Raw genomic sequence first — 26,571 nt, forward strand, 5'->3', positions numbered from 1 at the left:
CTTTATGGCACAGGCTAGGATATTTGAAGAATTGTCTATCTCCATTTCTCTGCTCATCCAAGAATATTAGAAAGGTTTGGCATATTCCAGGTTGCATCTACTTAACAGTGCCAGCATGAACTATTGTGGTTTCTATTAAATAGAACAGTCTTCTATTTAAGATTGTTCTAAGTCTTAAGAACAGTTCTTAAAAACACTCAGAGATCCAGATGGTCCCAACACTGCCAGATTTCAGAAAAGCCTTCCCAAAACCTAGACTTCCCACAGTCGGCAGGTCAGGATGGTCCATGAGCCATCAGTGTGTTATTATAGGCAGTCCTCAGATTCAAAGTTACAACAGCATGAATGCCAGGTCCTTGGAGTTCTGGCCACCACAGTGAGTTGCAGTTCTAATGTCAACATTTCTGATGTTTCCTGACAGCTTCCACAAGCAAAAGTCAGTAGGGAAGCCAGCAGGAAGTCAGAACCATGTGAGGTCCTCACTTAAGGAGCTATATGGTGGTCACTAAACAATGGCAACGAGGCCTGCCAAAACTGACATTGCTAAGCGATGATGGTTGATGATAATCACACTTAGCAACAGCAATTTCAGTCCTGGTAAATTTTGATGCGACAGATCTGTGTGCTTTTTAATGGTATTTTTCCTCTTGGATTTTTATTAGTTATATTCCTTTGCTGATTTCAAAGTTGCTAGTGGCCAGAATTACTTGCAAGCTGACAGTCATATAAACTGAATAAAATAAATACAAAAATAAGCATTTGGAGAGTTTTGAATCTACCCACACACACACACAAAAATAGTTGTTTCTGCCGTTTCTACAGTAAATGTGAAGAGTAGCATCTAGAAAAGGAGACAAAGGTTGGTGAAGTTTCAGCTATTTTATCAAGTCAGCAGCAGGAATAAATAAAATACCGTTACAGGCTCTCAAGCTTAAGGTTACCCAAAAAGAACCAGGATTGAAAAATAAATTTGCAAAAAACAACATAAGAGAATTATTATGTTCCATTTTCATCTTCCTACTGCATCATTATCATATATACCAGGATCACACACAGGAAAAGTTACTATAATAGTTATTCAGTGCAAAAAAGAAAACAATTCAAATCAGGCTAGATTTTTGCAAGAACAACTAGTTTAAAGAGATATTCACAAAATCTCTGGTAACGTGAAGGTTTTGTCCTCTCTTCAGTGGGGATTGTCCATTTTCTTTTTTTCCTGCAACGACACATTTCAATTTTAATTGGGGAAGCCAAGCCTAATTTTTTTTTAACAAAATGCTGCTAGTTAACAGGTTTTCAAGTGTTTTTTTTTTAGCTTCACAGCCTCAGCAGCAACTTTTTAAATCAATATTTTTTTTCATTTCAATGTGAAAGTGAGCCTTTGTGAGGTATCCGATACCTCAATTGTAAATTAGACCTGCCCTCCCAGATGAGCCTTCCTGCAGTCTTCATGCACTTTAAATCTATTATACCATCAACATTCATTTCTGCTAAAGCTGTGTTTCTCAGTCTTTAACTTTAAAACGTGTGGACATCAGCTCCTAGAAATTATGGGCATTGAAGTCCATGCGTTTTAAAATTGTAGAGGTTGACAAAACACCATGCTAAGACATTCTGTGCAATGGAAAGTAATGCTTATAAGAGGGGAAGGGGAAGGCAGCCCAAACAGAACATTGACTTTGTAAAAATCACAGACACTGTGGAAATGGAAAGCTAGGCTCAGCAGATAATGCTCACTCAGCGCACCTTCCGTCAGGGGAGAAATGCCATTGAACTGCTCTTGTGGGTTGCTTCAGAGATCTGATGGGCTTGAAGCACAGCTACTGCTTCCTCGATCTAACAAAGTCAAAGCCAAAGACAAGATTGGAGTTTAGAACAGTCATTTGCAGAGTTTGAAATATCATTGTTTCTGCATCCAAAGAATCCAACACACAGTCAGGGCAAAGCCTTTAAAAGGAAGCTCCACTTGAATTTTGCTGGTACAGTAGCTCATGCTTCTCCAGAGCCCTGCTGATGCTTTGAGATTAGCAGCCCCAGAATTCATTGGCTCCAATTCCAATTGTCTTGAAAGACTCCCAAGTTGGAGAAGACTATAATAACACCCTGAGACAACTTTTTCGCTACTTTGGTGAAATGGCCCCTGTTTAACAGATCTGGGAAGTTGTCTTTATAATCCAGTTCATCTGTTTACTTGTGGGCTCTCTCTCTACTTGGCACTGAGCCCACCTTCACAAGCCTTCTGACAAACAATCTTGCTATAAAATATTTGAAAAGGGGCTACTAATTAAGAACAATGCCACCCAAAGCCACTTAATTATTTCCCATTCAAATTCAATGTTTTTTTTAATCCGCACTTGAGCTTTTAAGATACATGATGAAACTCTTTCATGCTAATGAAGATGCAGGAGAGGAAGAAAACAGATGTGACTTGGTACAGAGATAAAGCAGCCCAAGAACTTTTATTAACTAAAAACTGTTCTTGAAAACAGTGGTAGGTTAAGACCAGACCATGAATTAAATTACTCTACAGCAGGGGTGAAATCCAGCAAGTTCTGACAGGTTATGGAGAATCGGTAGTGGAAATTTTGAGTAGTTCGGAGAACCAGCAAATACCACCTCTGGCTGGCCCCAGAGTGGGATGGGAATGGAGATTTTGCAATATTCTTCCCCCAGCAGTAGGGAGGGAATGGGATTTTGCAGTATCCTTCCCCCTGGAGTGGGGTGGGAATGGAGATTTTGCAGTATCCTTCCCCTGCCACACCCAAGCCACGCCCACCAACCCACACCACACCCACCAAGCCATGCCCACAGAACTGGTTAGTAAAAAAATTTGGATTTCACCACTGCTCTACAGGTAAGTCCTCAATTTACAGCCATTCATTTAGTGAGCAGTCGAAATTGTAAAAGCACTGAAAGAAGCAACTTATGACCAGTCTTCACACTTAAAACCACTGCAGTATCCCCATGATCGTGTGATCAAAATTTGGGTAGTTCGCAAATGGAATGGGCAGGGGTGAAATCCAACAGGTTCTGAGAGGTTCTGGAGAACCGGTAGCGGAAATTTTGAGTAGTTCGGACAACTATACCAAATACCACCTCTGGCTGGCCCCAGAGTGGGGTGGAAATGGAGATTTTGCAATATCCTTCCCCCAGGAGTGGAGAGGGAATGGGGATTTTGCAGTATCCTTCCCCTGGAGTGGGGTGGGAATGGAGATTTTGCAGTATCCTTCCTCTGCCATACCCACCAAGCCATGCCCACCAAGCCACGCCCACAGAACCGGTAGTAAAAAAATTTGGATTTCACCACTGATCATGGGGTCACTATCTGTAACCTTCCCAGCTGGCTTCGGACAAGCAAAGTCAATGGGGAAGCCAGATTTACTTAACAACCCTATATACTTAAAAACTGCAGTGATTCACAACTGTGGCAAAAAAGGTCACAACATGGGACACAACTCACTTAAACCCCCCTTGCTTAGCAATGGGAATTTTGGGCTCAATTGTGGCTGTAAATCAAGGATTACCTGTAGTCAATCTGTCCTTCTAGGATCAAACCTGCTTCAATAGAGGTACATGAATATACAGTAGATATATAACAGAGAGGCTATAAAAACAAACACCTTGAAGAATGCATTCTTACAAGTTTAAATGTTATTTTAAATGCAATCCTTCCCAACCTTTTGCATCACTCCCATTATATCTGCTCAAGATTTTCTTTCTTATTACAGTTCCTTCACACCACTTTTTAAAAACAAAACTAGCATTTTCACAATCTATCATGCTTTTCTTCTGACCACAGTTCTGATCGTTCTTAGAACTTATCATATTCATAGTAGCACTCCCTTATCATGCTAAAATAGATCAGGCCAGTAATGAATACATTACTAGTATATGCAACTGCTAGATTTCCAAATCAGAAATTTGATAGTTAGCTTGGGGATCAACCACCAGTGAGTGCTATTTTGATAATGTCATCCTTTCCAGAGGCATCTAGTTGGCCATTACAGTAGGCAGAACAAGGGACTAGGTGAACGTTCGCTATCACTCTTCCAGTATCCGTATGCTCATAAGGTTGAAACAGGAGTGAAGGTATGTAGGAGTGAATACTCTACAGTTAATATCTCTAGGCCCGTGATGGCGAACCTATGGTACGTGTGCCACAGGTGGCACATGGAGCCATATCTGTGGGGACGCGAGCCTTGCCCTAGCTCAGCTCCAGCGCGCATGCGTGCACTGGCCAGCTGATTTTTGGGCCTTCCGGGCCTACCAGAAGTTGGGAAACGGGCCGTTTCCAGCCTCTGGAAGGCCTTCAGGGGTGGGGAAGGCTGTTTTCGCCCTCCCCAGGCTCCAAGAAAGCCTCTGGAGCCTGGGGAGAGTGAAAAACGGGCCTACCAGGCCCACTGGTAACCTTTTTGCTGTCGCATGCCAAAAGTGGGAGCGCGGGGGGGGGGGTCGCGCATGCATGCGGGGAGGTGGGGCATGGGGGGCATTGAATTATGAAATTTGGTGGGTTATGCAAAATGTTTTGAGGAAAAAACTTCAGTTTTCTCCACAACTGTTTTTATTGGGTATAATTAAGGGTTTTACATTGGGTGAAACAAAGCTGATACTGTATATGGTGACAGCAGCGAGATTATTGATAGGTCAATATTGGAAAAATGATGCTTTGCCCACTATTGAAGAATGGACTTTGAAGATGGCCAGTTTTGCAGAGATGGCGAAGATTTCAGCATATTTAAAAGACCGAACTCATGGGAACTGTATGGGAGTGGAAAAAGTGGATAGACTATGTGCAGAATAAATATCAAACTAGGAAATATCAGATAGCATTTAGCTGAATGAATGTATTATGTAGGAATAGATTAATTGAGTTTTATGAAGGTATAAATGGTATATAGGGGGTGGAGGGGTTTAAGTTTCATAAAATGTATTTTTGATTAGGATTTTATTTTGTGGAAGTCCTGGGGGGAAAAGGGGAGGGTTAGGGAGGGTTTGGGGGGTTGGGGGGGGGGAAACTGGGGAGAAAATTTATTTGTAAAACTTTTCAAATAAAAAAAAAAAAGAATTATGAGTGTGGGCACATGCATGCATGACCCCCCCACGCTCTTCCCGCTTTTGGCACACAACGGCAAAAAGGTTAGCCATCACTACTCTAGGCTGTTGGTCTCTGTTCTCTCCTCGTGCTATCATTATAATGAATCACCATTGAAAAGCTAAACCAGATATGCATTGGTGGATCTATACAACACTTAAAGGACAATTACATAACCCCAGTTATGTACAGTAGCACAAGGAATAATATAAAAGAACAAAGCAGGTGGAAAATCAGTCTGCTTAGGAAAAACTGAACTGAAAGAAAAAACAGCCATGGAGATGCTATTGAGACAAATTTAACCATGCAGACCCACCTAACACAAAGCAGGACAGTTCATTTCATCTGAAAAATTTGGAATGGCAGAATTAGGGCATTTTAAAGCATGGAATCCCAGTACCTTAGAGTGAAGGGATTCTGGTGACTCCAGCATAAGTAGCAGGTCAGAATTATCTATCTCCAACAGCATGCCTGTAATCTTCCCAGCCAGGGTGGGGTGCCTTGCATGAATTAGAGGATAGAGACGTTCACCTATGCACAGCAAAAAAAAAAAAAAAAAAGAATAAAAAAAGGAAGTACTGGGAAACCTGAATTTATCTTGTGTTTTATGAAGTCCCCCAGCCAGTTCTATTTCAGCACCTAACCTTCATCCAGCCGACCAACAGAAGACTATGAGGTCTGAGAAGTTTCCTACAATTTTTGAAATAGCTAATATATCGTGATCATTGTCAGGTACTGTGGAAAACTTTAAATGGCAAATTCTTAGCTAGCCATCACCATTGCTAGAGAACTCATATCTGAAAAGTAGGTTCATTAGCAAGGGAAGTAGCAACCTCAGATGGACCACCATTGCCTCAGACCTAGACTTGTCAATGATGTTCTGTCTTTAAGCTGTTAGGTAAAACTGAGCTGGCAGATTTCATCCTCCGCTGCAACCCATGTGCTCTCCATAGCCACCACAGTTAGAAGATGATACACAGATAATGCAGACAACCCAACTGGCTGTCTGGTGTAGTGGCTAAAGTACTGGACTACAAAACGGGAGACTGAATTCCAGGCCTACTTTAGGCCTGAAAGTTGAGCTGGCTGGTTGTCTTTGGGTCTCTCATTCTCTCTCAGTCCAACACACGTCACAGGGTTGTTGTTGTGGGGGAAAATAGAAGGTAAGAGCATTATGTATACTGTTTTAAGATGAACAAATAAAAAGGCAGGATATAAATCTAATGCTATTTTTAAAAATCTTTGAAGACTACACCGAGTAGGTATTTTTCTCATATCATACTTCTTTAAGCAATACTTATTTGTTACTTTTCTGGATCGCTATCTCTGCATCAAGGCCTAATGTTGCTCATTAGATATTTTAGACCAAGGATGTCAAACTGGCGGCCGGTGGGCCGGATGCATCATGCGCAGGCCACACCCACCTCGGCTCCACAAGGGCAAAAAAAATGTCGTGATATATCATGTGACATCACGTGACACAATCAAGTTTGACACCCATGCCATGGGTGTCCATCCTTTTGGCTTGCCTGGGCCGTATTGAGTGAAGAGGAATTGTCTTGGGCCACATATAAAATATATAATATAGTTATATCACATAATAATAATAATAATATATATAACTCACATAATAATGTAAACGTTTACAATCTTTTAGTACTGGGGCCACAGTACTAACTATTCACGCTATATGTGGCCCATGGGCCCTGAGTTGGACATGCTTGTTTAGGCTGAATAGTAAGGAAGTACATGGACAAGTACATTCAGGTACTTGCTATAGAAACTAGATTATTTAAATTGGGTAAAATAAAATAAAATAAAAAATAATAAAATAACTTGGTGTATCACTTATCAGCATTGGATGTTAGTGTTATGGTTATCACAGAGACAATAGCCCAAAATATGACAGCATTTATTGTCCTACTGCCACCCATAAAAATGTGCAGATAATTTTCCCAGTTTCTCCCCCAGTCAGAAGATTATTGAAGTTAATTGCAAAGTTCACAAATATCAATTTGATAGGCAATTTATTCAAAGGGAGTACAAGATGAAGAAGGAAAACTTTAGATATATTCAGAGTTAAATCTGCCTGATTTTTTTAATCCCAAGCCTCTTGAAAAATTCTGGAAATATTTGGAAAACCCTTCTTCAGACCAGCGTAAATATCACTGGACTCATTTGGAAATCAAATCCTTCCTTATTTCACTTTTAATAAGAGATAGTTGGGAGTTACTTTTTATGACTCATGTTTACCATCATTAAATGTTTTGGTGGATAAGATCTCGCAAAGATTCCTTCACAATCAGAGATGAGAAAATGACAAGCACTGTAGTAACTACTGCTAATTGCTGCCCAACCTTAGCTATTCAGAAATGTGTCACTTCTAATCAAAGAAGTTACACTGATCATTCTTTTACATATTAAATGACTAGACTAGCCTTTTCCAGCTTGGTGCCCTCCATCTGTATGAGGACTTCTGGGAACTGAAGTCCCAACACATCTGGAAGTTGCCAAGTTGAGAAAGACTGAGGTAGATCAATTCTTCAAAAATGTAAAACAGAAAGACAGAAAAAGTGATAATCACTTAGGTGCACACATATCTTGCATTAACAGATATTGCATTCTTTTGTTTTTATAAATATCCGTAATAAGTAATATTTGGATATAGATTTCATTTCTCACAGTGCTTTGTGTGCATTAGCTATAGGTACTCTGATCTGCAAACTGCCAGGCTGTTGTTATTCCCTTAGCCCACATATTCTAGATCAGGGCTGTCAAACTCCTGGCCCATGGGCCGGATGCGTCGCATGTTGGCCAAGCCCAGTTTAGTTTAGTGAAGGGGAAAAAAGTCTCGATACGTCATGTACTCCGCTGTGACGACGTGAGACTGACACCCCTGTTCTAGATTGTTTGGGAGAGAGAGATGTTATAAAGTCATGCACATCACATTTTTGGAAGACATGTGATTCTAACAAGATTCTAACCAAGGACTTCTTGATTTATCATATGGTTTCTTACATTCTATGACTAACCAGCTAACTCCTTGTTTTTGCTGTCCTATTACCACCTCTTTGGTAGGAATAACTAGATGACCTAGGCTGTTCTCAAAAAACTAAATAGACTTCATCCTGATTAAAGTCAGATAGGTAGGCTCTAAGAAGTGTTTAGGCTGTAGGCTACATTGAGTAGATGACAAAAGTACCCCAAAAGACAACTTCTTCACTGTTACCAAAAAACCTCTACATAGACTGCCCGTAAAAGGCATTACAAATTGAAGTTAGTTGCAGTAAGCTTTATCATTTGTTTATCAGGTGATTTAAACTGGAAAACTCAAGATTTCACCAAGGTAATACTTCTCCCTCTTTTCTTTCCAGTACTCGCTGTAACAATTTCATCCCTTTTGCTTGCTTTATTCTAAGTGGACATGGATGACATTGAACTAAGTCATGAAGCTAGATTTCCCCCCTGAGACTATTTCTTGCATCTGTATTGTCCAGAAGCATTGGGGCAGAGGAGCAAAGCAACAAAGACTGACTCCAAGACTCAGTGTGGTGGCCAGAAACATACAATTCAGGGCGAGACTAAAAAGCTAAGCCTCTGAAGATAACTGGATAATAATCCTCATCTCTTGCAATAGAAAAGAAGTTGCATCCTATCAGCTAAAAGATGCATCTCTTCCAGTCTTTTTACTACAATTTGATTTATTCTGGTTTATTCCTATACAAGTACATATCTCTACAAGAGTTGTAGAGCATTCATCTAAGAAACTAACCTTCTAAAATACTGCATATGCTATTAATTTGTTAATATATGCCTTTTCAACAGTTTCCCTGAGATTTGGAAGCTACCCACTGTATTGGGCTTTAGGAGAACTGTAAAGACCTGGCTCTGGGCTAGGATAGAAATGGGCTTAGCAAATGTAAGAGCATGGAAAGTTATGTGATGTTGCAGCACTGTGTATATGAAGTTAAATATTTCATTTATTCTGTTTTTATTTAATGTTGTTGTGAGTTGCCTAGAATTATCTTGTATCAGATAGGCAGCCATGTGTGAATTTCTAAACAAATAAATAAAAGCTTTAGATAAGTTGTAGAAAACATTATGATAGATTTTAGGACTAGTATAATACAGAGAGTCATTGCTTAATAATCATTCATTTAGTGACCTTGATGGCATTGAATGAGTTTTAGGATTGGTCCTCATAGTTGCAGCCATTGCAACATCTCTGCAGTCAGAATCAGAATACAGCTGGAAGGGACCTTGGAGGTCTTCTAGTCCAGCCCCCTGCTCAAGCAGGAGACCCTATACCATTTCAGACAAGTGACTCTCCAGTGACTTCTTAAAAACCTCCAGTGATGAAGCACCTACAACTTCTGAAGACAAGCTGTTCCACTGGTTAATTGTCCTCACTCTTAGGAAGTTTCTCCTTAATTCCAGGTTGATTCTCTCCTTGATTAGCTTCCATCTATTGTTTCTTGTTCTGCCCTCTGGTGCTTTGGAAAATAAATTGACCCCCTCCTCTTTGTGGCAGCCTCTCAAATACTGGAATACTCTATATATCTCTGATGGTGAACCTATGGCATGCGTGCCCAAAGCGGCATGTGAAGCCATGTCGCCCGGCACGTGCGGCCTTGCCTGTTTGCCTTCCAGGTTTTTGGCGCATATGCACGCGCAACAATCAGCTGTCCTTTGCACGCATGGCAGTGCCAAAAACCAGTGTGTGCATGTACCAGCTGATTGTCAAGTGCGTATGCATGCCAGAACCCAGAAGTTTGGCTTTCCGGAGCACGATCCCTTCACGTACGCGGCAGTGCCAAAAACTAGCCTGCGCATGTGCGCCAGCCAGCTGATCAGCGGGCGCCCATGTGTGCTACAACCCAGAAGTTTGGCTTTTCTGGAGCACAGCCCCGATGAGCACACGTGTGCGCGCAACATTTCCGCACAACCTTTTCGGCATTCAGTGCCGAAAAGTTTGACATCACTGCTCTATATAGACTGCCCATGTCCCCCCCCAGTCCTTCTTTTCTCTAGACTAGCCAAATCCAAATCCTGTAGCTGTTCTTCATATGTTTTAGTCTCCAGACCTTTAATCATCTTAGTTGCTCTTCTTTGCACTTTTTCCAAAGTTTCAACATCTTTTTTGTAATGTAACAAAAACTGGATGCAGTATTCCAGGTGTGGCCTTACTAAGGCTTTATAAAGCGGTACTAATACTTCATGTGATTTTGATTCTATGCCTCTGTTTATACAACCAAGGATTGTATTAGCTTTTTTGGCTGCTGTTGCACACTGAGTGTCAGAGTCAGGTGACTGCAATTCAAGCACTTGCAACTGGCATGCAATTACAATGGTTGTGGTGTTCCATGGCCACATGGTCTCCGTTTGCTATCTTGACAATTGACTTCTGACAAGGATAGTCAATGGGGAAGATAGCAGGAAGTCACAAATGGTGATCACATGACATTGCACTTATCAGGAAGGATTTTGTTAATTTCAGCAACCAGAACTGCAGTCATAAGTTGGTGCAGTCACATGACATCACATTTTACCACCACATTGCTTAGCAATAGAGTTTTCAGTCCCAATTACTGCCGTTACAAGTAGTACATGTACGTCCATTGACAAGAAACAATAGATGGAAACTAACCAAAGAGAGAAGCAACCTGGAATTAAGGAGAAGCTTCCTAACAGTGAGAACAATCAACCAGTGGAACAGCTTGTCTTCAGAAGTTGTGGGTGCTTCATCACTGGAGGTTTTTAAGAAGAGATTGGACAGCTGTTTGCCTGAAATGGTATAGGGCAGTGATGGCTAACCTTTTCTGGACCGCGTGCCCAAAATGGACCCGCACAAATGCAATGCACACGCTGGCCCATGCATGCACCCCTGTGTGCACCCTGCTCCCATGCATACACCCCCTGCCCCTGCACGCACGCCCCCACACACCCCCTATGCATGCACGCACAGCCCTCAGTGCACGCCCTGTCCCCACGCATGCATGGCAGAAACCCGATGACCAGCTGGCTGGTGGGAAGCGCATGTGCATGCGTGACAGTGCTGAACTGGGGTGACAGCTCGTGTGCCCACAGACAGGATGGTGCGTGCCACCTATGGCATGCATGCCATAGGTTCACCATCACTGGTATAGGGCTCCTCCTTGAGCAAGGGATTGGAATAGAAAATCTCCAGCTCTATTCTGATTGAATGAAGTACATCTTTTTTTTAGGAAACATTGTTTTCTAAGATGAACTATGGTAAGCATAAAATATTTGATTACAACTTTTTCTATGAGAAAGTCCTGGCTGAGGGGGGAGGTTCACAGTGCTGCTTACTAGAAGATACACACACCACTCACCAAGTATTTGTTTCTGTTCTTGAGGAGGAGCTGCAGCCAGCATGGATGTGGTCAAAGGCTCCTGTCCATGGATATGAATGATTGGTTCTACAGCCTAAAGCCCAAGAAACAAAATATACTGAGAAGAGCCCTTCCATTCCTATCGAACAACTAATATCAACTGATGACTCTCTGTGAAGTATGCATTGGTTAGAGCTTTGCTTCTCTTTGCAAACTCATATAACAGCTTTAATATAAGCATCTGTCCAACTCAAATCTTATCCAGAGATTTGAAGAAACAACAGAGAACCTTTGATTTCTGTACACTATGCAATAATCAATATATATCTTAAGTTAACTTAAAAGATGGAATGTTGTTGTATAATATCTCCTTTTCATATAGAAAGCCATAGATCTAAACCTCAATTTCTGAAAGCGGAGTTGTCTTAAAAAATGGAAAGCTGCTGTCAATCATTGTAGCCCAAAGATCCCCACTATGTTCTGACCACTGGACAAATACAGAAAGTATCTTGCAGCGTCCTCTCAATCCTATATTTGTATTCTTTTTAATCAAGGTATGTTTTTGTGTAATCAAATGCAGAAGAGAACAATCTTGTATGTTCAGTGTAATAATAGCACAATAATCAGAAGTGTAGTGCTCTCCATTTCCATCTAGAGAGAAACACAGGAAAGGAATGTTATTGGTAATCTGGTCACCTCATCTGATCAACCAAGTGTGCAAACATGAACTGGTTAATGATCTGACTCATTGGTTTCTCTGTGATTGAGTTCTCACCGATATCCAACTTAAGACCATTCCCAAATCAGAATCCCAGCTCTACATATCTCTGCTACAATTTGCCAAATTCAGTAACTCAACAATAACCCATCTAAGAGCAGTTAGGTTCTGCATCTAAGTGTGTATTTTAACTGCAGAATGGAAGAGGAAGAGACCTGTTGCATTGGCAGAGATGTTACTGCGCCCAAAGGGTGGACATTCCTCACAGCTGAAGAATACTTGTACTGCGAGACACCACGTGAGAAAGTTGGAGAAGAGGATGCTCTCGCACTAATGGTCTGGGTTCCAATGTTGACTGGAATGAAACCAGAAATATTTTGAAGGAAGGCTTTAATTGTTCCACAATATTACATGTTTATTTTTATTTTTTAAAAAACTTTTAAAATAGCACAGTTCTACATTGCACCCAAACCTGGCAACATACAGATCTGTAATAACCTTGCCAGATTTCACATGCATGATACATGGTACAAAAGTAAAAAGATCTCCCCCAATGACACTCCGGGAAGAAAGATTACATCAGACATAAACTCTTGGTGAGCCTTTTGTCCAGAGCAGGCTCCCAAGAACTAACATTTTCACCAGTCTGCTGTCCATACATTTAACCCAACTAAGCCATAAATTTAGTTTCTTGGGTTATATTTAATATTAAAAGCCATAATGCGTCTTAATTGTTTTAGCTTTGTGTAAACCCATTCCTTTTGGCTAACACTCATGGGCTTGCTCAGTAAGCCAAAACAAATTTAATTTAGATTTAAATTATTTTTCATTTAAACTTTAGCATTACATGGTACTATATTCTCAGATTATATTTTCCAGTCATACAGCAACAGACTTCCAAAACTTAGGTTTTAGGTTAAGAAATAAGGAGCATGTTGTAGAATTCATTGTGCAAACTTTCAAGTTCACTTTCCTCCCTGTTTCCGGTCAGTGATTCAAAAATCAAGGCAAACCCATTCCCTTGAGAGATATAAGTTGCATTCATCTGGACGATGTACTAGCAAAGGCCCCAAACCTACCCACTCTCTGGCCAGTGGATGGTACTCTGGGAACTTGAGTGGAGGCTTGTCTCATAGTGCTGATGTTGGAGAGGAGGCGGCGAGGGGGTCCATTTGGTCTTACCATTGGAGTAGCTGGATGATAGGATGCTAACAACAATTAAATACCTTCAGTCAGAAACCTTATTTATGGATGAGATCATAGCAGTAGTTAATACCAGAATTCTGGTTCATTCTCATTACTGAGTTTACAATTAAGACTACCAGCCATGCACACCACCCCATAATATTTGAACCATAGTTTGGTTGCTATTTTAAGAACATTTCTTAGTCCTCCTACCCCAGAGGTTTTCAAACTTGGCAGCTTTAAGACTTGTGAACTTCAACTCCTAGAATTCTCCAACCAGCATAGCTTTTTGGGAGTTGAATTCTGGGAGTTGAAGTCCACAAGTCTTAAAGCTGCCAAGTTTGAAGACCTCTGTCCTACACTATGACATTAAAGGAAGAACTTCATGCATGGGCAACCTCATTTCCTTACATTCACAGACATATTTTCTGGATAATAACATTTCAACTCACAAGGAGGTCTGGAGGACTGAGTATTCCAGCGAGGGGCTGGGCGGACCGGGGCAACTGGGCTAGGACTGTAGAAAGTAGCTCTAGTTTGTGGCTGAGAAGAAAGAAGAGAAGGTGGCATGACAATGTACATAAACTAACAAGGTATTTATTTTTGACCTCATTAACATTTTGAAACATACAAAGGAACCAACATGGGGATTTTATAAATTCTGTGCTGTGGTGGGTTGCTACCGGTTCGCCCCGGTTCAAGCGAATCGGTAGCGGCGGCGGGAGGCTCCTCCCACCCACCCGGACGTCATCACGGATGCTCTGTGCTTGGACAGAAGCTTCTGCGTGCGTGTGTGCACTTCCAATAGTGAACCAGTAGCAAAGGTAAGTGAAACCCACTACTGGTTCTGTGATGTTTTTACTTTTGTACTTCCAGCATTATTACAGATTGTTGCTATCCTGCACTAGGATTATAAATCTAAGCAGTTTTTCCCAATCTGGTGCCTCCAGATTGGGAATTTCAGCTCTAACTCAATGATAGATGATGAATTCATTAACATATCCAGGTAGGTTTCATGGCAACAATATGAAAATGTTTTGCTATTGTCTTCTTTTTATTTCCCAGTCTAGCTTCAGTTATATGTATAATTGAATAATGTTACTGGCTGGAGATGACTATATGAAGCTGTTGTCAACCTAGTGAATTTCAAAGGTATTGGACTACAGATTTCAATCAGAGCATGGTGAATGAACAATGATGAAGCCTCTCTTCACATGCAACAATTCGCTTCGTTTCTTATTTGAAACAATTCATTGTTTTTCAGACTTCTCTTCTAACATTAGAATTTGAGGGCATTCAAATAAAGCTGATTAGATTTCGATAAGCCAAAATCATACCTCTTCACAGAGTGCATAATTACCTTGTGGAAATAATACCCATCAGAATGATAATAGGCACTAACAAAATTCTAACTTAGTGTTACATGGTACCAAAAATCTAATTTTTTCCAGTTTTTCGTTGTAATATTGTAAGGATTAGATAAATCATTTATCTCTCTATGAAGGTTGAAGAGAATGCATCTCACTCCCATCTCTGTCCCCCAAAACAAAAAAAGTTCCCAAATGATTGTCCTGCCACCTGGCGATGCCATGACATCATTGGCACACTGTTGTGCCACCAGGAGGGCACAAGGGCAAAATAGAGTCCCCAGGCTGGAAAAAAAAGTAGTCCACCTTAATCACTCACATGCTGCAGGTATAAATTTGATTCTGATGCCTGAGGGCACATTTTAAAATATGCAACTCAAGGGAGAAGTGTTTTCATATTCCTTGAGGTCTAAGCTGTCAAATGCTGTTAGCTTTATTTATGCATCTTTAAGGGAAGTGGTATTCTTATAGGTCTTACCTGTGGCATTGAGGGCAGGAAGTAGCCCGCAGAAGGGTGGAAAGAACATAGGAGGGGACCAGGAAAGGCTCTCATAGTGGCCAGCCTCTGCATGTATTGGTTGGTGAGAATGGCTTTTCTCTCCTCTTTCCGTTGGGCAAGGGCAACATACAAAGGCTTAGTGCTGACGATGCGTCCATTCATTTCAGTCACAGCCTTAGTCGCTTCTTCTGGGGAAGAAAAACATACAAACCCAAAACCTTTGCTGTGTCCGCCATCCGTCATTACCTGAATGGGAAATTAAAACAAAGTCCACTGAGCCCATGACTCTCAGCACAGACAGGGATGTCCACCCTGATCAGTATGGTCAAACCAGTCAAGATGGTGCTTATAACAGTGCAATTAAATTTTATTTTATTTAGCCTATGGCATCTACAGAGGTCATGCACTGATATACAACGCTAATACACAAATATGCGTTTACATAAAGCAGTGTGTGTGCATGCGTGCGTGCATGTACAATACAATATATAAGATAAAACATTACATTAAGGTAAAACCATGATAAAATCTTCCTAATGTGGTACCATAGAGTCACCATAGAGTCACCATCTAACTCAGCGATGGAGCGAGCGCACGGCACCAAGTGCCGAAAAGGGAGCACTTCGCACACGCGCTCGTCAGGGCCGCGACCAGGAAGAGGAGCTGCCCAGGGGGCATGCATGCACCGGATAAAGTACTTCCGGTTTCTGACATGCACATGCTCTCTGGCCAGCAAGACATCGGTCAGCTGGCCGGCATGCATGCTCATGCAGGAAAACAGAAGACCAGCTCTTCTAGTTTCTGGCAATGCCGCATGCACAAAGGCAAGCTGATCGGCTCGTGCGCATATGCGCCAGAAACTCAGAGGAGGAATGGGCGACGCTGCACATGCCAGACAACATAGCTCCATGTGTGACTTCAGGCACGTGTGCCATAGGTTCACCATCACGGATCTAACTGCTTCTGGTGTGGCTGCAATGAGATCATCCCAGCCCAGGTATATGAAGTGTAGACTTCTTCCATGATGGAAGAATAACTTTTAAAAGCATTTGTAGAAAAAAAGCTTTTAAAAGTAAAAAAAAAAAAAAGGCTCTGATGATCGCGCGACTCAGCTGGGCATGGGAGGGGTAGAGATTTCTGCTACCGGTTCTCTGAACCACCCACCACCATCGCTACTGGATCGGGTGATCCGGTCCGAACTGGGAGCATTTCACCCCTGTACCCAACCTATTACATAGCTTCTAACACACAGTAATCAATGTATTAAATTGGTTTATTATTTCAAGATTGTAAAATGTTTCTACCCTTCCACATTCTCTCCCCCAGAGATAAGAGGAAGAGAAAGAATTTGCAGAAACTTGGTTCTATTGGATAATCTTACATCTATCAGTAAGCCATATTGCTATCCCACTGCATTCAACAACTGTACAAAACAAGTCTTGTGTTTTATGCTTTCAGACAGAAAAATTTGATTAAAATGTTTTAAATAAAAAACATAGCAATCAGAATTACTGCAGAAAATACAAGGCATAGAGAGGGGTAATTAATTATAATTACACAGAGGCCGACTTGGTGTCATAAAATGAGCTTTGGTTATTGAGTGGTTTAAGCATATTAATAAATAAATCAATAAAAACAATTAAGGGAGAATGGTAACAGACTGCACTGCAAGTGAAAACTCCTGTGATTATTATTCCTTCCATAATATGCAGCCCTACATATTAAAACATCCACTAGGTTTTAGAAAAGCAAATCATGAAACAGGTTCAAACTGCATTCTGAAAGGAAACAGCCCAGTACTATTTGCAATTGGTGAGAACAACTAGCAAGCATCCACATCAAATATGCAAGGATACTCAGGTGTTAGAATCTTACCTTGGCACTTGTGATGGTTCCATAGGGTGAGAATTCTTTTCTCAAGTGCTCATCATCAATGCCATCATCCAAGTTCTTTACATACAAGTTTACTCCCTGAAAGCAAACAAGCACAGCCATTTTTGTCTCTTCACCATAAATGATATTGAGATATGAGTTTTGTAATGAATATAGACATATAAGTGACATCATCCAGTATCACAAGGCTGAAAGAACCTCACGTGCTCTCAAGAGCAGTATCTAGGGTTTAGGATTAGCTTTATCTGATGAGTGGTCATGCAAATCAAAGATAAAAAAAGAGTTATAGTTGAAAATATCTAGAGGACTTGGGGGAGAGGCTGCCCTAGATATTATCTTTCAAATTCATGAAGTGAACTTAACATTGACCTGTGCTAACTTCTATTATTTGCCATTTACCCAGTGCCTAAATCCAGAATACATGTTATTTTTATTGAATTTGTTCTCTGGTTGTTTATACCTACTACAGTTTACATGTTGCTAATGAGGGTCAAACCAGAAGGAACAATGCAACATTAATATAGCAATGACAATATGCAACAAAACAGAATAACAGCACCCTGAGGATCGAACAACCAATTCATGGCAGGATGATCCCTTTAATTATCAATCAATCGCAACCCTTTCAGGTTTCTGAAAAACAATGAGATGGGAACAAACCTAATCTTGAGAAGAATGCTATTCCCAAGGAGGAGGACACCAACTGAGAAGGCTCAATCTTAAGGTCTCTAAAGATGACATTTCTTAAGAGAAAGGATCTTAAAAGAGTCCACCCTTCCCAATTTTAATGAGTGGATGGAATCCACTGGTTGAAGGCAGTCCATCGATATCCAAGTCCTAAGCTATGTAGCCATGATCATATTTTACAAAAGAAGAATAACTAGCTAGAAAGGCCCACCTCTATACTGTAAGTAGTCCTTACCTAAATGACCCCCAAATTCCTCCTGGATTAAAATAATCTACATATACTATTCATGTAACAAAGATAAGAAAGAGCTAATTATCAGAAAAACCGATTAACTGAAAAGTTCCACATTTGAGAAATATGAGGAACTTCATTTGAACCTTGTCTCAGCACTTTCTGGGATAATTAGACTGTACATTTTCAAAACAGGAATATCCATTAATCGCCATATGGCTCTAAGGATGAGCATGACAGAACTGGCCTCTAGAAAAAGTTTTTTAAACTACTATATTTGTTAACTTCCAATCCAGTTATATCTTGCCAACATTTGTGGTTTTTCTTTGGGCAAAATATATACCTTAGAGTTTATAACACAAAGCAAGAAACGTGCAGGATAGGAAATTGGGTCCAAATTAAAATAGAAAAAGTACAAGAAAATGATGTTTGTCCACAGTTTGAGAACTTTTCTTGGGAAAAGACACTCCGCTCAAAAGGCATAAAAAGAAGAGAGACGTCACTGCACTTATTTAGTAACAACCTGACACTTGCTGTTCAGAAACTTCCAAATCTATAGTCCATTCTTCCTTCAGGCAGCCCCCATTCCCCATCTGCCTCTTTCTGACTGAAAGCAACACAGTAGAGTGAACCTAACTGCTAGAGTCATCAGAAAACATCCAAAGTATTGAATTAGCCAACAACAGTGACTTAAACTCGATCTATTCCAACTTTCTGTTCAGTAGGTCCCAGTACAGAATAGAAAAGTGGCAGAGAATGAATATGAGAATGGAGAATGTTACTGTAATAAAACTCGCAATGTAACTGTGGGACTGAATCAAATCAAGTCAACTATAATACAAGATGAAGAATCCTAGCCAGCCACAGACGGGACATTTGAGATTATTTAGCAGAAAAGGGGAATTTAGTTCAATTTTCCTTCTCTCATTCCCCCTCCTGATCCGGTTTCTTTCATCAAGAGCCACAGTGGTGCAGTGGTTAGAATGTAGTACTGCAGGCTACTTCTGCTGACTGCCAGCTGCCTGCAATTTGGCAGTTCAAATCTCACCAGGTTAAAGTTGACTCAGCCTTCCATCCTTTCGAGGTCGTTACATGAGGACCCAGATTATTGGGGGCAATATGCTGACTCTATAAACCACTTAGAGAGGGCAGGTAAAGCACTGTAAAGCGGTATATAAGTCTAAGTGCTATTGCTATCTCTGTCCCTTCATCCAGTCCCTTCATTCTAGTAGAGGTGCATTTTGGAGTCCAACAACAGAATGTGGGATTTTTAAAAGACATCCAATGGTTCTGTACCAGCCACACTTTGCCTTCAGCTCATATTACCTGATATCTGTTCATTCTTTCCTGCTTCATTTGTTCAAATTTACGCTTCAGCTCATTTTGTCGCTCCATCCTTTTTTGGGCTCTGCCAACAAATACTGTTCGGTCATTGATTTCACTTCCATCCATCTGCTCAACGGCCTGCGGTGAGAAGAGGTGACAGGCCACGCCGTAAATTTATTTCACAGTAAATCACCTCATACTTTATGATTTCATTACAGGTAGTCCTTGACTTACAGCCACAATTGGTATCAGAATTTCCATTATTAAGCAAGGCAGGTTGTTAAGTGAGTTGTGCACCACTTTACAACTTTTACCATGGTTGTTAAGCAAATCGCTGCAGTTGTTAAAATGAATCGTGCAGTTGTTAGGTGAATCTTGCTTCTCCCATTAACCTCATTTGTCAGAAGTCCTTGAGATCTCAGATGACAATCATATGATCCTCGGACACTGAAACTGTCCTAAAACTTGCTGGTTGCCAAGCACCCACATTTTGATCATGCCACCATGGGGATGCTGTACAGTCTTAAGTGTGAGGACCAGTTGTATGTTGCTTTTTTCAGTGCTGTTGTAAATTCAAAGAGTCGCTAAATAAAATGTTGTAAGTTGCGTACTAACTGCATTTATTATTTTAATCAAGGCCTGCTTTGAACTAGCCAAAGGATGAAATGCTATCCTGCCACAGCCTGAGGAAATAATTGGAACACTAGTTCAACTTATGACGAGATGCTAGCTTTAAAAAAAGACTCTTAAACTCTTATTATATTCCCCAATCCTTCCTTCTACCATTACTTTTAAACAGAAAAAGGAAGATTGAGAACGAAGATCAACTTGCCTTCTGAGCATCTTGATGCTTCTCAAAATTGACAAAACCAAATCCTTTTGAGCGGCCAGTATTATCTATCATGACTTTGACACTCAAAGTTTTTCCTGGAAGTAGAACAAAAATGTTTAGGCTTATACTACAAGAAATAAGATTTTCATGGAGCGCTGAGGCACAAGGTGCTCAGCTCCATTCATGGATAGTAATGGATACATGCCAATAAGTACCACATTCTTCTATTACATTTAAACCTTTGGCTCACAGAGAAATTTTACTCCAGGGAGGTATTTTTCATGTCTTCAAATTCTGCAATAGAAAATTCAAATTTGTGTCATGGCAGTTCAAGGGACCCAGAGTTGCTTAAATCAGATGGCTAGCCATACAAATCAAGTTATTATTCTCCAAATACTAGCCATCCTTGTCATTTTATATATATTAAAATGAAGTCTTCCGCTTACCATGTGCATCCACTTATTAATAGCTCAAGACAGACAGGTCAGGTGTTCTGTATATTATTACAGGGAAGGAATTTCTAATTGATATTGAAAAGGAAGCCATTTTTAAACCAGCTTACATGTAAAAGTGTAGCTTCCCATAATCCTGTACCCTCCAAATATAATGGTTATCAGTTTTCATCCCTTAGGAATACTAGACAAATTCAAAAGAATTAGGGGAGGTGATGAGCACTGCATCAGAACAGCAACAGATGGGGAAAACTTCCCAAAATATATCCTTAAAACAGATGCAAAATTGTTGTACCCTTATGGCTTAGATTATGATTTCAAATTTTTACTTTGCAATGGAATGTTTTTACCTATGTGGAAGTAGGTTAGATCACACTTCTGGCTCTATCTTCTGCACAAAAAAACTGAAGCAGCATCTAAGCCATGGTGGCGCAATGATTAGAATGCCATATTGCAGGCTAACCCTGCTGACTGCCAGCAGTTCGATCCTGACCAGCTCAAGGTTGACTCAGCCTTCCATTCTTCCGAAGTTGATAACATGAGGTAAAATGCTGACATAAGTAAACTCCTCAGAGAGTCCTGCAAAGCACTGTGACACAGTATATAAGTCTAAGTGCTATTGCTATTCTGCTAAACTGTTAAACTTATGCTCACCCTAACCTTAACCCTAACCCATACCCATATTTTATTAGCAGCACTTTTAACTGTCACCCTTACCAAATTTTGAGAATATTTCTTGCAGCCTCTCGTCAGTCATGTCCTCTCCAAAGTTTTTGATGTAGACATTAGTGAATTCCATTGCTTTGGCTCCATATTCTGCTTCTCGCTCTCGGCGGGACTTAAAGTGGCCAACAAATCTGCAGTCAAGACAGGAGATGTGAAGCCAACTCTTAATAGGGTATTGCAAGGGCAGAAGAGACCTCCTACTCTCTTTTATTCAGCTGACAAATTATGCAGCTGGGGCAGCTTCTTCCTTGCAGTTCTGCAAAGCCAAAGCTTGTCTTCTCAGGTGAATCTTTTAGAAGCCAAATTTCAATAAAATCCAGAAAGAGGCAGGATTGTATGCTTTGGTATGTTTGCAAAGGTATCTTCTTTAGGGCAGAGGTCCCCAACCTCTGGGCCACAGCCCACTACCGTGCCATGGCCTATTTGGAATTGAGCCATGTGAGTAGCTGGCTGGAGTGCGCACGCATAGCTCAACTCGTGTGAGTGGCAGGCCAGCGGGTAATCACACACATGCACACCAGTGGTGAAATCCATTTTTTTTACTACCTTCTGTGGGCGTGGCTTGGTAGCCGTGGTGTGGCTTGGTGGGCGTGGCTTGGTGGGCGTGGCAGGGGAAGGATACTGCAAAATCTCCATTCCCACCCCACTCCAGGGGAAGGATACTGCAAAATCCCCATTCCCTCCCCACTCCTGTGAGAAGGATATTGCAAAGTCTCCATTCCCACTCCACTCTGGAGCCAGCCAGAGGTGGTATTTGCCCATTCTCCGAACTACTCAAAATTTCCACTACCGGTTCTCCATAACCTGTCAGAACCTGTTGGATTTCACCCCTGATGCACACAGGCCTGTTGCTAGTGCAAGTTAAGTTGTGCGCATACACACCAGCCCATCATTAGTGTGGCCCAGTTCCCCTCTCCTCCTCCCCAGCCAGGTCTCCAAGTTGCAAAGGTTGGGGAACCACTGCTTTAAGGGAATCCAGAGGTTAAAAAATGAGATTGAGAAGTGTTTATTTTAATTTTTTTAAAAATCCATATTCCACCCTTAAAAATAATGTTTCTAAGTGTGCAATACCTTAAAGTCAATTTTTAAAAAACAAAACAAAAAACCCCCAGTAAGTTTAAGAATGTTGCTTCATAGATTTAAATTATTATTTATAAAAGAGAAGAATAAAAACTGCTTTACTACATTCATATTTTGTAGTGAGTCCTGAGTCCTTCGGGAGAAGGGCGGTATAGAAATAAAATTATACTTATATTTTGTATAAAATATGTAGAATGATTTCAAGATGTACAATAAAAAACGTATAATTTGAGATTTTTTTAAAAAATCTAAAACAGTATCTGCAACATTCAAGCGAGGACCAGAGTCGGCTTTTGGGAGTAAACCCTTATTCCCGGTGATTTATTATTAAAATGTCTGTGAAACCAATATGAAAGCTAATTTTAATATTAAAATTTCTGTATTATAAAATGACTTTCCCCTTTTATTTCACAATTCCCTTCTTTTAGTACACTTTGAATTGAAATCTGATGGCAACTTACACAGAAAATCTGGGGGCCACAACCAGGGGTTTGGGGGCTACCGATTGCTTTGGGCTATTTCTGATCTAAAAGGTCAAACCTGACCCCAATTATGAGTTGAAAGTAAACTCTCAGGCAAAATACTACAGTAACCACTCCAGTATATAGAAAAATGCCTCATGCCAATTGATGTATTTAGCCTGGTAAACCTAACTGACTTCACTCTGTCGGCCCTGACTAATAAAGGATCTACTAAGTTTCAAAGATTCAGAGAGTCTTGCTTCCCAAGAGATCCTAGAACTGAACCTGGATCTTATACATTCAAAACACACATTTACCACCAAGACATGACTGTTTCTTTAAACTATACTAGAATTGCAGGTTATTCCCATTGTAAAGGATGGGGGGGGGGGGATTCATTGCACCATCTGCTCAGGCTTCCACTTACACCTTGCGATCATTTAGAAGCATTCCATTCATTGTATCAATTGCTCTATTTGCTGCCTCATGGGTCTCAAAATGGACGAAGCCATAACCCCTAGATCCATTCTCATCACAAACAACCTGTTAAGAAATTTAAGAGAAGGGTGAAAGAAAGAAAATGAGGCAAATCAAAATTTGGAACTGATAATCAGTCCACTGCTTGCCTTTCATATTCCCAGTTCTTCCCAGTTGCCTTTTATATTCCCAGTTCCTAAGAATAATAGCTATCACCTGCTTAACATGAAGCCATCTAAGAATATCTCATAATCTCCAACTACTAATCTGTACTGTTGATGCTGGATGGAGATTATATGGATGCTGAATGGAAGCGTATTTGGAGAGATTTCAATGTATACAGTTCTAGAGCTCCCAGTTGCTCTTCTGGAGCCATTCTAGTAATTTTGACAGCTGAGAAACCATAATCTCTTGTCCCATCCTTAAAAGATGCTGGGAGAAAGTGGGGAAATGAGCTAGATGAGGGGTGTCAAACTGGCAGCCCATGGGCTGGATGTATCATGTGCAGGCCATGCCCACCCCAGCTCTGCGAATGGGAAAAATGTCACAAAATATCACCTGACAGCAATGTGATGCAGCGAGTTTGACACCCGTGATCTAGATGTTTCACCCAGGGGAAAAATAATTGAAAGTCTTGTTAAATTGAAAGCCATTAAACAATAACAGATTGATACTGCAGCTGAACATTGATAAGAAAAAGTGACACAAACATGAATATATTTCAGACTTCCAAATGAAAATGCATCATAAAAAAGAGAACTGTCAGCACTAGAGTAAATATTTATAATTATAATTCATAATTATATTTCATAATTTCTGAAAAGGTTGCACCTACTTTGCAAGAAAGAATATTTCCAAAAGCTGAGAATGTATCATATAAGGCTTTGTTATCAATGGAATCATCCAAATTCTTGATGAAAATATTCCCGACACCTGATTTTCTGAGTCCGGGATCTCGCTGGGACCACATGATACGAATGGGCCGACCTTTTATGACTTCAAAATTCATGGTGTCCAAAGCCCGTTCAGCTTGAAGGAGGAAAAATAAAAGCACATTCATTTACCAATAAATCAAACACAAACCTGGGAAACACAAATTGTAGTGCACCAACATCTAACTTTTCAAATAGTTTAGAATTACCAACATAGATTATCTTCAAGAAATCAAGAGATAGGATAAGGGTTTAAGAAATCACTGGTTTTCACGGTGTTGTTTGCATGTGAAATCCTAAATTTAAAATGATCAAAATGAAAACGATAGTATAGAACTGATTAATATGTAAATATATCCTTCTGCAGCATATTCATTGCATTTTTTATTTAACAAAACTTTTTTTTCTGATGAAAAGTTTAAATTGTACATGTTCAATTTGATGTTTCAGACATTATTTTGGAAACAAAGGCCCTGTCAGAAATTATGAATGTAGAGTGATGTTGACAGGTTGAATTTATGATCATTAACATTTATATTTGATCCATTGTTGGTGTTTGACACCATTAATAAAATCCATAAGGACAACTTTGTGCATTAAAAATTAACATTTGCATTTGCAGTTTATGAGTAAAAGAGGTGGTTTCTGTTTCAGCACCTGCTTCCTCAAGACAATATTATTTATCATTTTTTAAAATTAAAGGCACCAGTTCTCCCATTTCTTCAGATTGAAATAGATCAACAAGTGGCATTCAGATTTCTAACAGAAGAGCACAGACTGCCATTAAGAGCTGTAGAAATAAAAATATCACATTTAAAAAATGGATAAGCAAATCTGAGTGTTCATACAATTATGAAAAATAAGAAATATTGATATAAAGCATATATGAAACATTAGTTCAAAGTTATTAGCCCTGAAAAGGATATTACACCCCTTCTCCATCGGAAAAAGGAAAATAAGACTGAAGAAGAAACCATGTCCTCTCAGAAAATCTAAAGCTTTTAAAGACAAACTAGTTGGAGGAAAATAGTAAAAGAGTATTTTAGTATGTATTGCATTTGTGTACAGTATCAATATTAAACCAAGCAAAGAAAGTTCTTACCATCAGCAGGCTGTTGAAAATTTATGTAAGCGTAACCTAGAGATCGACGTGTGGCAACATCTCGACAAACTCTGATGGACATGATGGATCCAGCAGGTGAGAACTTCTCGTACAACATGGCTTCAGTAACATCTGGATGCAGGTCACCCACATAGAGAGAGGCTAGAGGATATCCTGGGCCACTAGCATTCATGGCCAATCATCTAATGTAACTTTGGAAGTGAAGCAGAACCTAGTTACTACTCAGTTGCATAATGTAGACTTTTGAGACCCAAAAATAACATAGGGTTAGAATAGCTACAATAGTGCTCCTTGTAACTTCTCCATGTGTGTCTGACAACAGTGCCATGAAGAAACTCACATGGTATCAGGGAAAAAATATTTAGAGTGAATTACATTCCAACATATAATTGAAAGCAAAGTATATATAAACTCTCCAAACCCAGGTCTAGCTAAACTAGAATCCAATCCCTTTTCCATAATCCCCATTATATTGCAATAAGACTAGGAGGGGGAGTAAAGGAATTCAACTCTCTATAGCAGAAAACAAGAAATGAATTCTGGGAATTGAAGTCCACACATCATAACATTGCTGATGTTGAGAAACATTGCAGTAAACTGACTTGGTAATTCTTTGGAACCTATTTTATCTTTATATCTTCTTAGTGAAGTACTAATGTACTTAGTGAGGTACAATGGGCTGAGATTATACTAAATTCATTATACTTGATGATGATAAACTATTATCCCAAGATTGCTAAACTGGAATAAGTATCTCAAAGTTGCTAATTTTTATGGCCAAGCAATTTTCAAAGCCAGATCACACTATTCAAAATCCAACAGTATTCTCAGAAGAAGTCATTGGTAAAATGATTTTATACTGGAAGAAAAAAGTAGGTCTTTTGCAAACTGAGTTCTTAAACCTTTTGAGTCTTACAATTGCTTCCCACACTAGTGTATGCATATATGGGAGAAATAACATATGAAGCATCTTATATAAACTTGGACAGTAGACAGAGTCATGAGACAAGGATTCTGGTGAAGTTTCACCTTTTCTACAAGATATTCAGTACTAATCTCAAGTTTAATGTTCTGAAAGGGGAGGTTTAACTTCTTTCTCATATTTTCTTTGCTGTAGGATGCATTTTAGCTTCCTC

The 26,571-nt window shown here is 40.1% G+C and overlaps 1 protein-coding gene across 2 annotated transcripts; it reads right to left on the reverse strand.

The window, feature by feature from the left end:
• Positions 1-1,022: 1,022 nt before the first annotated feature.
• On the reverse strand, positions 1,023-25,607 carry PABPC1L (poly(A) binding protein cytoplasmic 1 like). 2 transcript variants are annotated; one of them, XM_070939999.1, is made up of 15 exons: positions 25,415-25,607; positions 24,216-24,409; positions 23,331-23,446; positions 21,354-21,493; positions 20,185-20,279; positions 19,353-19,490; positions 17,090-17,185; positions 15,194-15,460; positions 13,801-13,891; positions 13,243-13,371; positions 12,379-12,518; positions 11,446-11,539; positions 5,493-5,623; positions 1,747-1,836; positions 1,023-1,216 (listed from the first exon to the last, which is right to left on the reverse strand). In XM_070939999.1, the coding sequence occupies exons 1-14, from the start codon at positions 25,605-25,607 to the stop codon at positions 1,753-1,755; spliced, it is 1,908 nt and encodes a 635-aa protein (XP_070796100.1). In that variant the 3' UTR covers positions 1,023-1,216; positions 1,747-1,752. The 2 variants fall into 2 exon arrangements, with proteins under 2 accessions (XP_070796100.1, XP_070796101.1); XM_070940000.1 differs by lacking the exon at positions 1,023-1,216 and having other exon boundaries at positions 1,746-1,836.
• Between the last annotated feature and the right edge of the window lie 964 nt (positions 25,608-26,571).

The sequence above is a fragment of the Pituophis catenifer genome, unplaced genomic scaffold (genome assembly GCF_029215685.1).
Source record: "Pituophis catenifer annectens isolate HBS135680 unplaced genomic scaffold, rPitCat1.0.hap2 SCAF_3, whole genome shotgun sequence".
Taxonomy (NCBI): Eukaryota; Metazoa; Chordata; class Lepidosauria; order Squamata; family Colubridae; genus Pituophis; species Pituophis catenifer.

What these genes read in the sequence shown, in the direction of transcription:
- PABPC1L (XM_070939999.1), bottom strand. Translation starts at nt 25,607, where the DNA reads ATGAATGCTAGTGGCCCAGGATATCCTCTAGCCTCTCTCTATGTGGGT. An exon ending in AGCATCAAGATGCTCAGAAG is followed by an intron (nt 19,491 to 20,184) that starts GCAAGTTGATCT and finishes TTCTCACCGCAG; the next exon opens with GCCGTTGAGCAGATGGATGG. An exon ending in AAAGAATGAACAGATATCAG is followed by an intron (nt 17,186 to 19,352) that starts GTAATATGAGCT and finishes GTTTGCTTTCAG; the next exon opens with GGAGTAAACTTGTATGTAAA.